This window comes from Cebus imitator, unplaced genomic scaffold (genome assembly GCF_001604975.1).
Source record: "Cebus imitator isolate Cc_AM_T3 unplaced genomic scaffold, Cebus_imitator-1.0 Scaffold9, whole genome shotgun sequence".
NCBI classification, from domain to species: Eukaryota; Metazoa; Chordata; class Mammalia; order Primates; family Cebidae; genus Cebus; species Cebus imitator.
The window spans coordinates 7456419-7468902 of NW_016107324.1; the positions used below are offsets into that span (position 1 = coordinate 7456419).

The following is a 12484-nucleotide window of genomic DNA, read 5'->3' on the forward strand; positions in this document are numbered from 1 at the left end:
CAGATTTTGCATGTTAGATTTTTTTCTCTTCCTTAAACTGTATTTCCCCTTTTAGAGGTTTTGCCCATTAGATGGATTTGGGTGTGGATAGCCATATCTATACTGTGTTTTCTTGAAGGTCTGATTCAAGCAATATTTCTTTAAGTGCTAATAGGAACTCCAAGATGATATGATTACTTTCTTCCATCATTCCTCTCACTTTTTTTATGGTTTCAAGTAAATCTAGATTGGCCTTCCTTATTACTTCCTTAACATTCACTTCTTCTTTTGAGAAAACATAATAATATCAATTCAACAATTTATTAAATATTATATATACATTGTATATACATAACCATATTTAGATTATAATTATTATTGTCAAAGTCATCTTACACATTAGAAAAGGAGCAAGATAATGGATAATGTACCACAGTGTTAAGAGTGGTTTTATTTAGTGATGAGACCATAGGTAATACATTTTCTTTGTTTTTTTCTTTCCTAGATTTTAAAAAGTTGACATGTGTAACTTTTAAAATTAAACAAATTGTCACCTATTCTGGCACAATCAGATTTTCAGCCAGTGTTTGAATGATTGAAATCTCCCAGCAGAGTATCTTGTCCTTCTGCTAAGTTGGGAAACTGTTAGGAAAACGTTGTCTGTTTCCTCTGGTTGGCCCATGATCCGTTGCCTTTTTTCAAGATGATATAATGTCTGTTTTTCTATTGTTTTGTCTTTGTCCAAAAGCTCTTCACCATAATCTCAGAATAAACCACAAGTCATCATGTATGAAGACGTGTACACCCACATGCAATGCATGCATGCATCCCTCCCACACTCACACACTTTTTCACACACACAAACACACACATAGCTACTCAGAAGTTATCCATTGTGCCTGAAAGCAGGTAGCACTAAGGCCAATTACAAGTATTATTCATCAAATCTGTATACATTTTGTCAGGCTATTTCTGTCAACAATAGAAAGATTTGATTGTACAAGAGAATGTTTCCAGCCATCAGATTTAGATTCAAGATATTTTTTAAAAGATCTATTTGTGAATGCTGCATTATAACTGTGTGCAGAAAGAAGCCCTTAAGCAGGGACAAACTATAACGTATTAACAGGAGAATTGAATTACGTCTACAGAACACTGGTTGCCCACACCAGTGACTTCATGGGATGATCATGTGTAAATTGTAAAACTCATAGTCAAGAGAATTTCTTATTTGTGAGACCCTTGCCTAAGGACACATAAACACTTCTTTGCATTGATATGCAAAGGGCCCTTTGTGTTTTTTTTTTTTAAAAGTCTAGTTTCTATGGTTATTTTTCTGGTAAATTTGCCTTATTAAACATACAAGTTTTACCTGGTTTCAGACTTAAGAATCTTATGTTATTACTTCTGGAGATGCTGAAGGCTACCCCAAGTAAGATAGCCTTGCTACCTGCTAGGAATCTTTTGTCAGTACTACTGAAGTAAAGTGGCTAGATTCTCCTAAAAGAAAGATTTTCACATCCAAGGTGAGGATCTTAGAGTTTGGTAATTAAGAGTCTAGACTTTGGAGTCAGATGACCTTGTCTTGAGTTTAAGATCTACAACTATTAGCACTGTAACTTTAAATCCCTTAACCTTCCTTTTTGTTTGTTTGTTGGAGGCAGGGTCTCACTCTGTCACCCAGGCTGGAACGCAGTGGTGCGATCTTGGCTCACTGCAACTTCTGCCTCCTGGATTCAAGCCATTGTCTTGCTGCAGCCCCCTAAGCAGCTGGGACTACAGGCACATGCCACCATGCCTGGCTATTTTTTTTTTTGTGTGTGTATTTTTTGTGGAGACAGGTTTTCACCATTTTCCCAGGCTTGTCTCAAACTCCTGAGCTCAGGTAATCCACCTGCCTCTGCCTCCCAAAGTGCTGGGTTAACAGGCATTAGCCACCCTGCCCGGCCACCTTTTCTAAAGATTCATTTCCTTGCCTGCCTACATTGAGAGTTAAACAACGTAATATATGTAAAGCATTTAGCAGTTCCTATCACACTTGATAAATGAGAACTACACAGTAACTATTATTACTATTATGAGTGTCAGTAATACTATAAACTGCTAATTCGAGGTACCTTCTCATCCCCAGCACTCTCAACTCTGGACAGCACTTACTGGGCAGCACCTTGGGGAGCTGCCTCAGGCTATCTCTTCTTGATAATATGTCTTCTTTTACCTCATCAACTCTTTTTGTCTGGACAGGTGAAAGACACAAACAACAAAGTGGTCATTTAGTAGGAATGCTGTGAGATTTAGCAAAGCTTTGAAGTTTTGGGTCAGAAGACTGTCTAGACACACATTAATAATTTGGTTTTAAAAAGGGGGGACAAAAGCTAACTGCTAAAAAGTGGGAACGGCTTAAAGTTATATAGCTATTTTCAAAGAGTTTGGAAACATTATAGAAAGTATTTGTAATCCAGGTACAGCATAAGCTTTTTCTTTTTAACATGCAACCCCTAAGACATAAAGAGCCTCTCTCTGCAGTTATAAAAGCAGTTCTCATGGATCTGTTCCATTTCCCATCTGAAAGAAAAACTCCTGCACCTGGGCAAGGCTTCCCTGGTAACAGAAGCCAAAGGCAATGTTTGGATCTACCATTAAATTAAAGCCTGTTGGGAGTTCCGAAGAAAACAAAAACTCATATGTTCCCCCAAACGTCATTATGTAAACTGGCACACAGTAGGACCTCAGGTTATATTCGCTGAGTGAATAAATGAATGGATGGATGGATGAAGAGGTAACTCGATAATGTGTCTCTTTGTGTTCTGACTTCAGAGGCACCAGAAACTGTTCAGCCGGGTGCTGCGGCCCAGCCTGCCAGCTCACATTCTTTGCCACACATTAAGCAGCAGCTGTGGAGTGAAGAATGCTACCATGGCAAGCTGAGCAGGAAGGCGGCAGAGAGCCTCCTGGTAAAGGATGGGGACTTTTTGGTTCGAGAGAGTGCAACATCCCCTGGCCAATATGTGCTGAGTGGACTGCAGGGAGGCCAAGCAAAACATCTTCTCCTGGTGGATCCTGAAGGCAAGGTATCATTGACTTCTCGTTAGAGGTTTCACAGGATGTTGTTCTATTAAGCATACCCTGAATGATTTCCAAAAACTGGTATTGAATAGTGTTCAAGGCTAAGTGTTTGCTTTTTCTGGAACCTTCCAGCTGGAGCAGGACATGCTAACTAGAGGGCGGTGGAGGGGTGAGAATAGGAGGCCACCCTGGAGTATCAAGCAGAGGACAGCCTCTTTCTGCCTTTTTCATTTCAATTCCATGAATTAAATGAATACCTACTATATAGAAGTAAAGAAATTCACAGCTGACTGTTGTTCAGTATCACATACGTAGTCCTTGCTCTCAGGGTGCTGATAATTTCATAAAACAGGTGCTTAAATAAGTATAATGTAAAGCTGAATGAGATAAGAATGGTTCGACCAAACATTATGGTGTTTCTCAGAATAGAGAGGTCATTCTGGTTGAGACAAACTGAGAAGTCTTCTTATAGGGTCCATCATGTAAAGCAAACCTTGAAAGAAGGCAAAATTTCAAAAGGGGTGTTATAAGTAAAATTTTGATGCTGCAAAAGAAATAGCACTCAAAGATAAATCCATTCAGCAAGGCAGTTTACTTGTATAGAAATGTGTGCCTCATGGATGGAGCAATGGCAAGCACACACTTAGGGACAAGGAAGGAAAAGGGGTACTTATTCCTGATAGAGGTTGCCCTGCTGCTGTGTCGTTCCCTTATTGGCTAGGGTTAGACAGCACAGGATAACTAATCCTGATTGGCTATTTTAAAGAGAGCAGCGGTATAAGCCGGAGTGGCAGGGTGGCTGGTTTGGCGGGAGGGACAGTTAGGACAGGTCAGAGCAGGTAGCCAGGTGTGACCTAGGTCACAGCAGGTGACTGAAGCAGGTGACCAGGGCAGGTGACTGAAGCAGGTGAGCGGGATGAGTCAGGGTTGAGCCAGGGACAGGAGGAACAGATGTAAACTACTGATGAGAACTGGTGGAGAAGGTTGTTTACTGAAACTACTAGGAAGTTAAACTTTAAAATGGAGGGCAAAGAACTGAGCATACTGACATACTGATGCTTTGAAGAGAAATTTAGAGCTCATCATATCCAACAGGGGGTCACTGTAGTATAGGGAAGAAACCATAGGAGCAGACAGAGTAATAGAATGGTATTAAGCCAATAGAAGATGAATGGCAGTAGCAAAGAATGCCTGTAGGCAGAAAATTATCCTGGGAAGGGTATGTTAGAGCCATCAACATGGGGTACAAATATAGACCAAAATGGCTAATTTGCCAGCCAGTGGGGAGACATTGGCAGTTTTGAGACAAGTGATTCAATCAAAAGCCCACATGAGTGGTGAAATCAGCAAGATGGCAGAATAGGAAGTCCCAGCCCCAACAGAAACACAGAATTAACAACTCTATACTGACCAAAACACTTTTATGAGAACTACATAATTCAGTTAAAAAGTTGCAATACCCCAGGGGAGCATAGAGCTGAAAACAGTCATGTAGAAACAGGTAAGAAGAACAATTTCACTTTACCTGCATCAACTCCTTCCCCAAATCAGCATAGCCCAGTTGCAGGAAAGAATTTCATGTCTCATGACTTCTCCCTTGGGGGAATGGGGGAAAGAGAAGAGTAGAGCTTGCTTGCCATGTTCTAGCTTTTCAGTGGGACTGGTTTCTGTCTCACTTCACATGGAGTGCTAATGGTACTGCTATATTTTGGATGCTCAGGAGCCACTGAGAACAAAGAAGAGCACAGGATAGCTTGCTGCAGCTGGCAATCCTCAGTACAAATAGGAGAAAGTACATGACTTGAAGGTTCTCCTTCAGAAGGGAGGGAGGGGAGTGAAGTGTGTGTCTAGAATTCCAGCTTTTTGGAGGGATGCCTGATGAACCAGTATCTGTCCTGCTGCTTGGGGCCCTGAAAGGAAGCTGGCACACCTTAGATGCCTGAGGCCATGGAGAACAAGGGAGAGTGAGGTAGCTTGCTGCTGTAGAACCAGAGAACTTGCAGTGCCATAGACGTCAGAAGGAGCAAAAGATTACAACTTCCTGAAAAACTGGCAAGACTCTGTAATTGAAAAATTGAAGACACAGGCCCAGAAAAGTCACATCTTCCCACAGAAAGTTTTGGGAGACCCCCAGAATCTCTATTTGGGCTAGTTGGTGTGATTCTTCCCTTGTATGAAGCCAGCTTGTAAGAACCGGAGACATGGCTGTTTTTCAATTGCATAGATCCCAACACAAAGATATGAAACTCAAAAAGAATCAGGGAAACATGGCCCAAACAACAACAAAAAAAATAAATCTCTAGAAACAGATCCTAAAGAAACAGAAGCATATGAATTAAGTGACAAAGAATTCAAAATAAGTATAATAAAGATGCTCTATGAACTCAATAACACCGTCCATGAAGAAAGTGAGAATATCAACAGAGAGAAAGAAAATATAAAAAAGAGCCAGACAGAAATTTTGGAGCTGAAGAATGTAATAAATGAACTGAAAAATTCACTAGAGGGGTTCAGCAGGAGACTTGATTGAGGAGCAGAAAAAAAAATTAGCAAACTCAGACAGGTCATTTTAAATTCTTCAGAAAAAGGAACAACAACAACAAAAATGAGGTTTGGAGCCATTTGAGAGCAAATTGGTGCTACTGTGTCCTTTCCTGTAAATCCTTGAATGTGTATTTCCTAAGAACAGAGATATTCTCAGCCTGGCGTGGTGGCTCATGCCTGTAATCCTAACACTTTGGGGCCGGGCGCAGTGGCTCAAGCCTGTAATCCCAGCACTTTGGGAGGCCGAGGCGGGTGGATCACGAGGTTAAGAGATCGAGACCATCCTGGTCAATATGGTGAAACCTCGTCTCTACTAAAACTACAAAAAATCAGCTGGGCATGGCGGTGCATGCCTGTAATCCCAGCTACTCAGGAGGCTGAGGCAGGAGAATTGCCTGAACCCAGGAGGCGGAGGTTGCGATGAGCCGAGATTGCGCCATTGCACTCCAGCCTGGGTAACAAGAGCGAGACTCCGTCTCAAAAAAAAAAAAAAAAAATCCTAACACTTTGGGAGGCCAAGGCAGGTGGATCACAAGGTCAAGAGACGGAGACCATCCTGGCCAATATGGTGAAATCCCATCTGTACTAAAAATACAAAAAAGTAGTTGGGCGTGGTGGTGCACACTTGCAGTCCCAGCTACTCGAGAGGCTGAGGCAGGAGGATCGCTTGAGGCAGAGGTTGCAGTGAGCCAAGATCACACCACTGCACTCTAGCCTGGTGACAGAGCGAGACTCCATCTCAAAAACAAACAGAACAGAGACATTCTTTTACATAGCCGTAGTATAATGATCAAAATCAGGAAACTTAACATTTATACAACCCTGTTATTTAAGTCATAGTTCAAATTGTGTTAATTGTTCCAGTAATTATGCATGATTTTAACATGCTGAAAACCAACATTTAGACAGAACTCAAAGAATCCCTTGTAGTAGAGCTAGCAGAAATACATACAACGTGCTGCTGAGTTGCATGCCTTCCCTTTTCTGGATGGTTCCTAGCCACTCTCCAAACAGGAAGGAACACATGTATAACCAGGCCACCAAGCTGGTGGAGCTACAATGGATAGTAATGTCCATCTTCTGTCTATGCATCGGGTGCATAGGGTACTAGAAAGGAAATTCCACAGAAGGCATGGTGTAAGAAAATTGAACTTCTTTGGCATGCACAACATAAGTTCCATGCAACAAATATCTGTGTATCAGCTACTATGAAGTCTATGGGAAGGAGACATGAATGCCTATTAGAAAGGTCTGAGGAGGCTTCTTGGAGAAGGCAGGAATGCTGAGCCTCCAAAGACAGGTAGTGCTGCTGGGTTTTGGGGTCCAGGGGAGCACTCAGCTCCCCTGAGAGGATGTTTTTCCAGGCTCTTGGTCTCTCACTCACCCAAGAATGGGAGAGGGGACCACAGCAGGTGTGCTCAAAAGAAAATATCAGACCCCAAAGAGTTTTGCAGAAAAGTGATTTATTTAGGCAAAGAGAAAGAGAGGAAAAAAGGAGAAGGGGAGAGAAAAAGCTAGCTCTCACACTGAGTGAGAAGAAGGAAAAGCCGCTCTCACAGAGTGAGAAGGGTTCCCAGAGGGGGAAAACCAAGAAGGAAAGCTCCTCCCACACCATGAGAGAGAATCCAGAAAGATGGAATCCAGGAGAGAGAAAGCAGCTTCCCGGAAGAGTGGAAGGGGACCCCAGAGGGGAAATCCGTCCGGATGAGGTAGACAGGGACTTTTAACCTGGGAGGAATTCCCACCTTCTTCAAGCCCCCTGGCCAACGAAAAGAGTTCATTTAAACGTCCGCTGGAGTTACTGACTTTTGATCTTTTCCTGCGCCTGTGAAAATTAAAACAAAGACCCTTAAGTCTCCGGGATGGCGGGTGGTGGGGGTGGGGGTGGCGGGGGCGTCACTGAAAGTTCTTGCCCTTGAAACTACGCCCCCTTGTGGACCCAGGAAGAGAATACATTCCCTCAGTAGGAGGTAGGACTTCTCCAGAAGGGCCTGCTTCTGACAGAGACAAGGTGATATGGAAGCACTCTGCTTGACAGAAGATAATTACAATCCTGGGATTCATGCTTGTGTACAAACCAGTTAAATAGATAGTGACATGATATACCAAACAAGAATACTGCAAAGAGGCTGATTGCAAATTGGGATTGGGTGACAAGTGCATACCGTTTTCCTAACTTATAGGAATGGTTGCTTTAAAATCGTAACAGGGAATCAGAAAATTGTTTACTGGGGAATACAGAATTTAAAAGTACCTTTTCTCCTAGCACTTTGGGAGGCCGAGGTGGGCATTTGCCTGAGCTCAGTAGTTCGAGACGAGCATGGGGAACAGGGTGAAACGCCATCTCTACTGAAGTACAAAAAATTAGCCAGGCATGGTGGCATATGCCTTTCATCCAGCTACTCAGGAGGCTGAGGCACTAGAATTGCTTGAAGCCAGGAGGCAGAGGTTGTAGTGAGTCGAGATCGTGCCACTACACTCCAGCCTGGGTGACAGAGTGAGACTCTGGTTTCCAAAAGAACAAAAAACAAAGAAGTGCCTTTTCTGACAGGCACTGTGGCACACGCCTGTAATCCCACCACTTTGGGAGACTGAGGCAGGCAGATCATGAGGTCAAGAGATCGAGACCATCCTGGACAACATGGCGAAACCCTGTCTCTACTAAAAATACAAAAATCAGTTGGGCGTCGTGGCACATGTCTGTAGTCTCGGCTACTTGGGAGGCTGAGGCAGAAGAATTGCTGGAACCCAGGAGACAGAGGTTGCAGTGAGCTGAGAGTGCACCACTACACCCTAGCCTGGCAACAGAGCAAGACTCTGTCTCAAAAAAATAAAAATAATAAAAAAGTACCTTTTCTTTTTTCAGCAAAATATCTACTTTAGGGATAAATCTGGCATTTTCCTCCTGATTGTTTATATCTTTCAGGAGACTGCTATAATTTAACCTAAATATATTTGTACTTCTTTTTCAAGGTGAGGACCAAGGATCATGTATTTGATAATGTTGGCCACCTTATCAGATACCATATGGATAACAGTTTGCCAATCATCTCTTCTGGAAGTGAAGTAAGCCTTAAACAACCAGTGAGAAAAGATAATAATCCAGGACTTTTGCATTCCAACAAATGACAGTACTGAAGCACCATCACACTGATATTTGAAGAAACTCCATTTTGTATTGGACACAAAGATAATTTAAACTTTATTTGTAGATGAAATAGAGCACAAACTGTGAAGTGCATCTTTCCGAGACCGTCATGGACTAGGTCCTCTATAAAATGAAGAACTAACAAAATTTGGTCTTCAGAAATGAAAATCAGAAAAGAGGAAGAGAGTTGGTCATTTTAAAAGAACTTATATGTATGCACGAATGTCACTTTTTAAGGCCATATTGCATTGATAACAAGCTAAAAGCACAACTAAAATTTCACATGCTAACGACAACTTGAATGAACTGCTGGGGCAGTGGTATGTGCCTTTCAACTTGATAATTTGGGGACATTTTCATATTGGGGAGGTTAGTTCTAACTATCTTCATGTTCTATGACTACAGAACCATTTGCCAAAAAAAAAAGTTTTTCTTGCTACAAAAAATAAGAAGCAATTTTCTTGAGCCTTATTGACTTTATTACATTTTCTGTTTAGTAGCGGTTTTTACTGCAATGTTAAAATAAATATGGCATTCAATTCAGACTGTGTATATGTCAGTGGAATCAAAAGCCACTAACATGGCTATTTCATTGGTCTGTCCTATTTGCTGGTTAAAAGGATTGGGGCCCAAATTCTCTGGCCTAGCATTTCTCAGTGTTTGCTATTCAGACTGTTCAAATGTAGCATGTGACAAGCTGAAGAGGCCAAATCTATCAGCCAATTCTGATTTCATTATATTCTCCCCATCTTCCTGCAAAAATTAAAAAAAAAAAAAAGCACTCCTGTAGAGATTTAAAAGATGACAAACAAAACAAGTATTCTTCATATTTACTATTCAAATTGGTTTCTTTCTTAGTAAAAGTACAGAATTTATTTGAAATTAGAGGAAAATTTCTTCTTGATTGGCTGACACTGAATCATGGTCTCTCACCTACATATATGCTTAGCACTTTGTATAGATATGATCAGACAAAAATGGAGAAGGGAAAAAAAAAAGTATCGAATGAAGCACTTGGAAAGATTTGCCACACGTAGAGCAACTGGTAAACTAACTGAGTAATTAAGCATGGTGTACAGAAAAGCATTAGGCTGGAGCTTATCAGTGTGACCTTGAGCAAGTTGCTGAATCTGTTTGGATTCCAGTTTCCTTGTCTATAAAATGAGCTAAATGGGCTAGGTGAATTAGCAGGACCACTTCAGTCCTAACTTAGTATAAGTCTTTAAAAAGCACGTTTTTCATCGTTAGAAGTTGTTATTGATAACTGGTCTGTATAGTTAAGGTCAAAAATTAAGCTTTCCTTTTTTATCCTGTGTCCATACTCACAGAATAAATAGCACACCTGAGATCAACATTCACCTCATTTAGACCCCAAACCATTCGGTCTAAAACACTGAAACTTTGGAATAATATAGGGAATGATGCTAAAAGTGGATATGATTTGAGTAGTGTCCTTTTCTTGCCTGTGCAAGAAAAATGTTTTGTTGTTGTTGTTGTTGTTTTTTAATCTTGAGTTATTTGGATATTGCCTTAACTCCATTTCATTCTGGCTGTGTAGATAAAACTCAGTTCTTTGTGATTGTGATACATTTGCCAAGTTTTGAATAAAACTTCTTTTGGATAGAAATCATCAGAAACCAAGCAAACTAAACTCTAATATTTTACTGGAAAGGCTTATGATTTTTATTCTACTGCCATTAATTTTTTAGATGGGTTTGTTTCCTCTCATACAACTAGAATTAATGTATTTTTCACCAGTTTTTCATATACCTTAGGTCTTGATGATTTGTTGTTATAAAGGGGATCAGCATGGGTATAGATAGTAGAAATGTATGGGTATTCTAACCACTTTTATCAGAGACAGGGCAGGGCTGTGGCCTCAGTCTAGCTGGGCAGAGTATTAACTTGATAGCAAGAGTTCCTGATACAAATAGATGCAGTGACTGTAAATGGTGTCAGCAGTACACATGGATAATCAGTATTTGACTGTAATAGTATAGTAGTTAAACAAATACTGCACTTAAAAATACCACAGACCCAGTTGAAACAAAAGGAAACAATAAAAGGAATGTCTGCATGCTATTTTACTCTCACGTTCTTCATCTGTCTTAAAGTGGAAATCCATTTGCCTGTAAATACCTGTAAATGACTTAAAAAAAATAAATGGTTATCGCTTTGTGACAACTGACAGAATATGTCTGATGTTTGGGTTTTGGAAACTTTGTCATTTGTATGTGTCAGGGAAACAGATTGGCTTACTCAAACCAGGTAATTCCAGGTGAGTATAATAAAGGGACTATTTACAAAGGTGTGGGCGGAGTGTAGGAAATCAGGAGGGAAAACGCAGTACCCTGGGGCCAATAAAGTCAGAAAGGGAAAGAACAGCTAACAGAATCTGGAGAGGGAGTTCTGTGCAAGAGCTGCCTTGTAGGAGCTGCGGCCTGTAGTGGAGGAATGCAGTCAGCCCTGCTGACTCAACTAAGAGGCAGCGAGGGGCATTCATAACCCAACATTTTTCTGCTCCGCCTGTATATCTTCCACTGAGATTTTCCACTGGCCCAAGCAACCTGAAGACAGAGAACAAGGGTGCTCCTTGATGCAGTTCTGGAGGTAAGAACAGAAGGGGAGGGAAAAGGGTAGAGGGGGAGATCTGGAAGGGCAAATAAGTGGAGTATATCAAGCACAGAGGACTTTGGAGAGAGTCAAGCTTCTAAAAGCACTAAAGAGGGTTTGGGTTAGCCAGTAAGGCCAGTAAGTGAGCACAGCTAATTTGCAGAGAAATAAGTACATATATTCAGGTAACCATAAGTGAATTACAGCAAAAAAGTCAACTTATTATTATTAAAATTCAAACCATATTTTGAGGCATTGGTTAATGCCTTAAAAGAACAACTTGAACTGCATTTCAACCTTACAGAGATAGTTTTAATCCTGCCTTCATGTTTCTTACAACTCCTTCTACTAATTCTGCCATTTTATTACTTGTAATTATATATGGAAAAGTAATGAACCTGTCCCTGTTACCTTTTACGATTGGAATTATAGACCCACAATAATTATAATATGAAATCACTATGTCAAATATATGTGAAACATACCATCTACATCTGTGTAAAATATTTAAATATCAACATATTATTGTCAAAAATGAGTTGTCTATTGTTTGCCACAGTCTTACTAATGGGACAAATGATTTTAGTCTGTGAATGAAAGAGAATTTATCACTACAGACCCTGAAAACATCAAAGGAATAATAGGGGAATGCCATGTACAATTCTACACATATAAATTTGACAACTTAGATGAAATAGATCAATTCCTCAAAAAGTACAAACTACCACAATTTAGCCAATATGAAATTGATCATTCGAATAACCTTATAACTATTAAGAAAATTGAATTCACAATTACCTCCCCCAAAAGAAATTCCAGGTTCAGATGTTTCATAGCAGAACTCTATCATTTGAAGAAATAATATTAATACTACACAATTGCTTCGAGAAAATTGAAGAGAAGGGAATACTTCTCAATTCATTTTTGAAGGTAAAATTACTCTGGCATCAAAACCAGACAAAAACAGCACCAAAAGGCCGGGCGCGGTGGCTCACGCCTGTAATCCCAGCACTTTGGGAGGTCGAGGCGGGTGGATCACGAAGTCAAGAGATCGAGACCATCCTGGTCAACATGGTGAAACCCCGTCTCTACTAAAAATACAAAAAATCAGCTGGGCCTGGTGGCGCGTGCCTG

The 12484-nt window shown here is 40.7% G+C and overlaps 1 protein-coding gene across 1 annotated transcript in view; it reads left to right on the top strand.

The window, feature by feature from the left end:
* Positions 1–10921, top strand: part of SHC4 (SHC adaptor protein 4) — a 137336-nt gene extending 126415 nt beyond the window's left edge. Inside the window, exons 11-12 of the mRNA XM_017544987.2 lie at positions 2797–3050; positions 8563–10921. Coding sequence (XP_017400476.1) covers positions 2797–3050; positions 8563–8718 — 410 coding nt within the window. The 3' untranslated portion in view covers positions 8719–10921. The remainder of the gene's footprint in view (positions 1–2796; positions 3051–8562) is intronic.
* The last annotated feature ends 1563 nt before the right edge of the window (positions 10922–12484 follow it).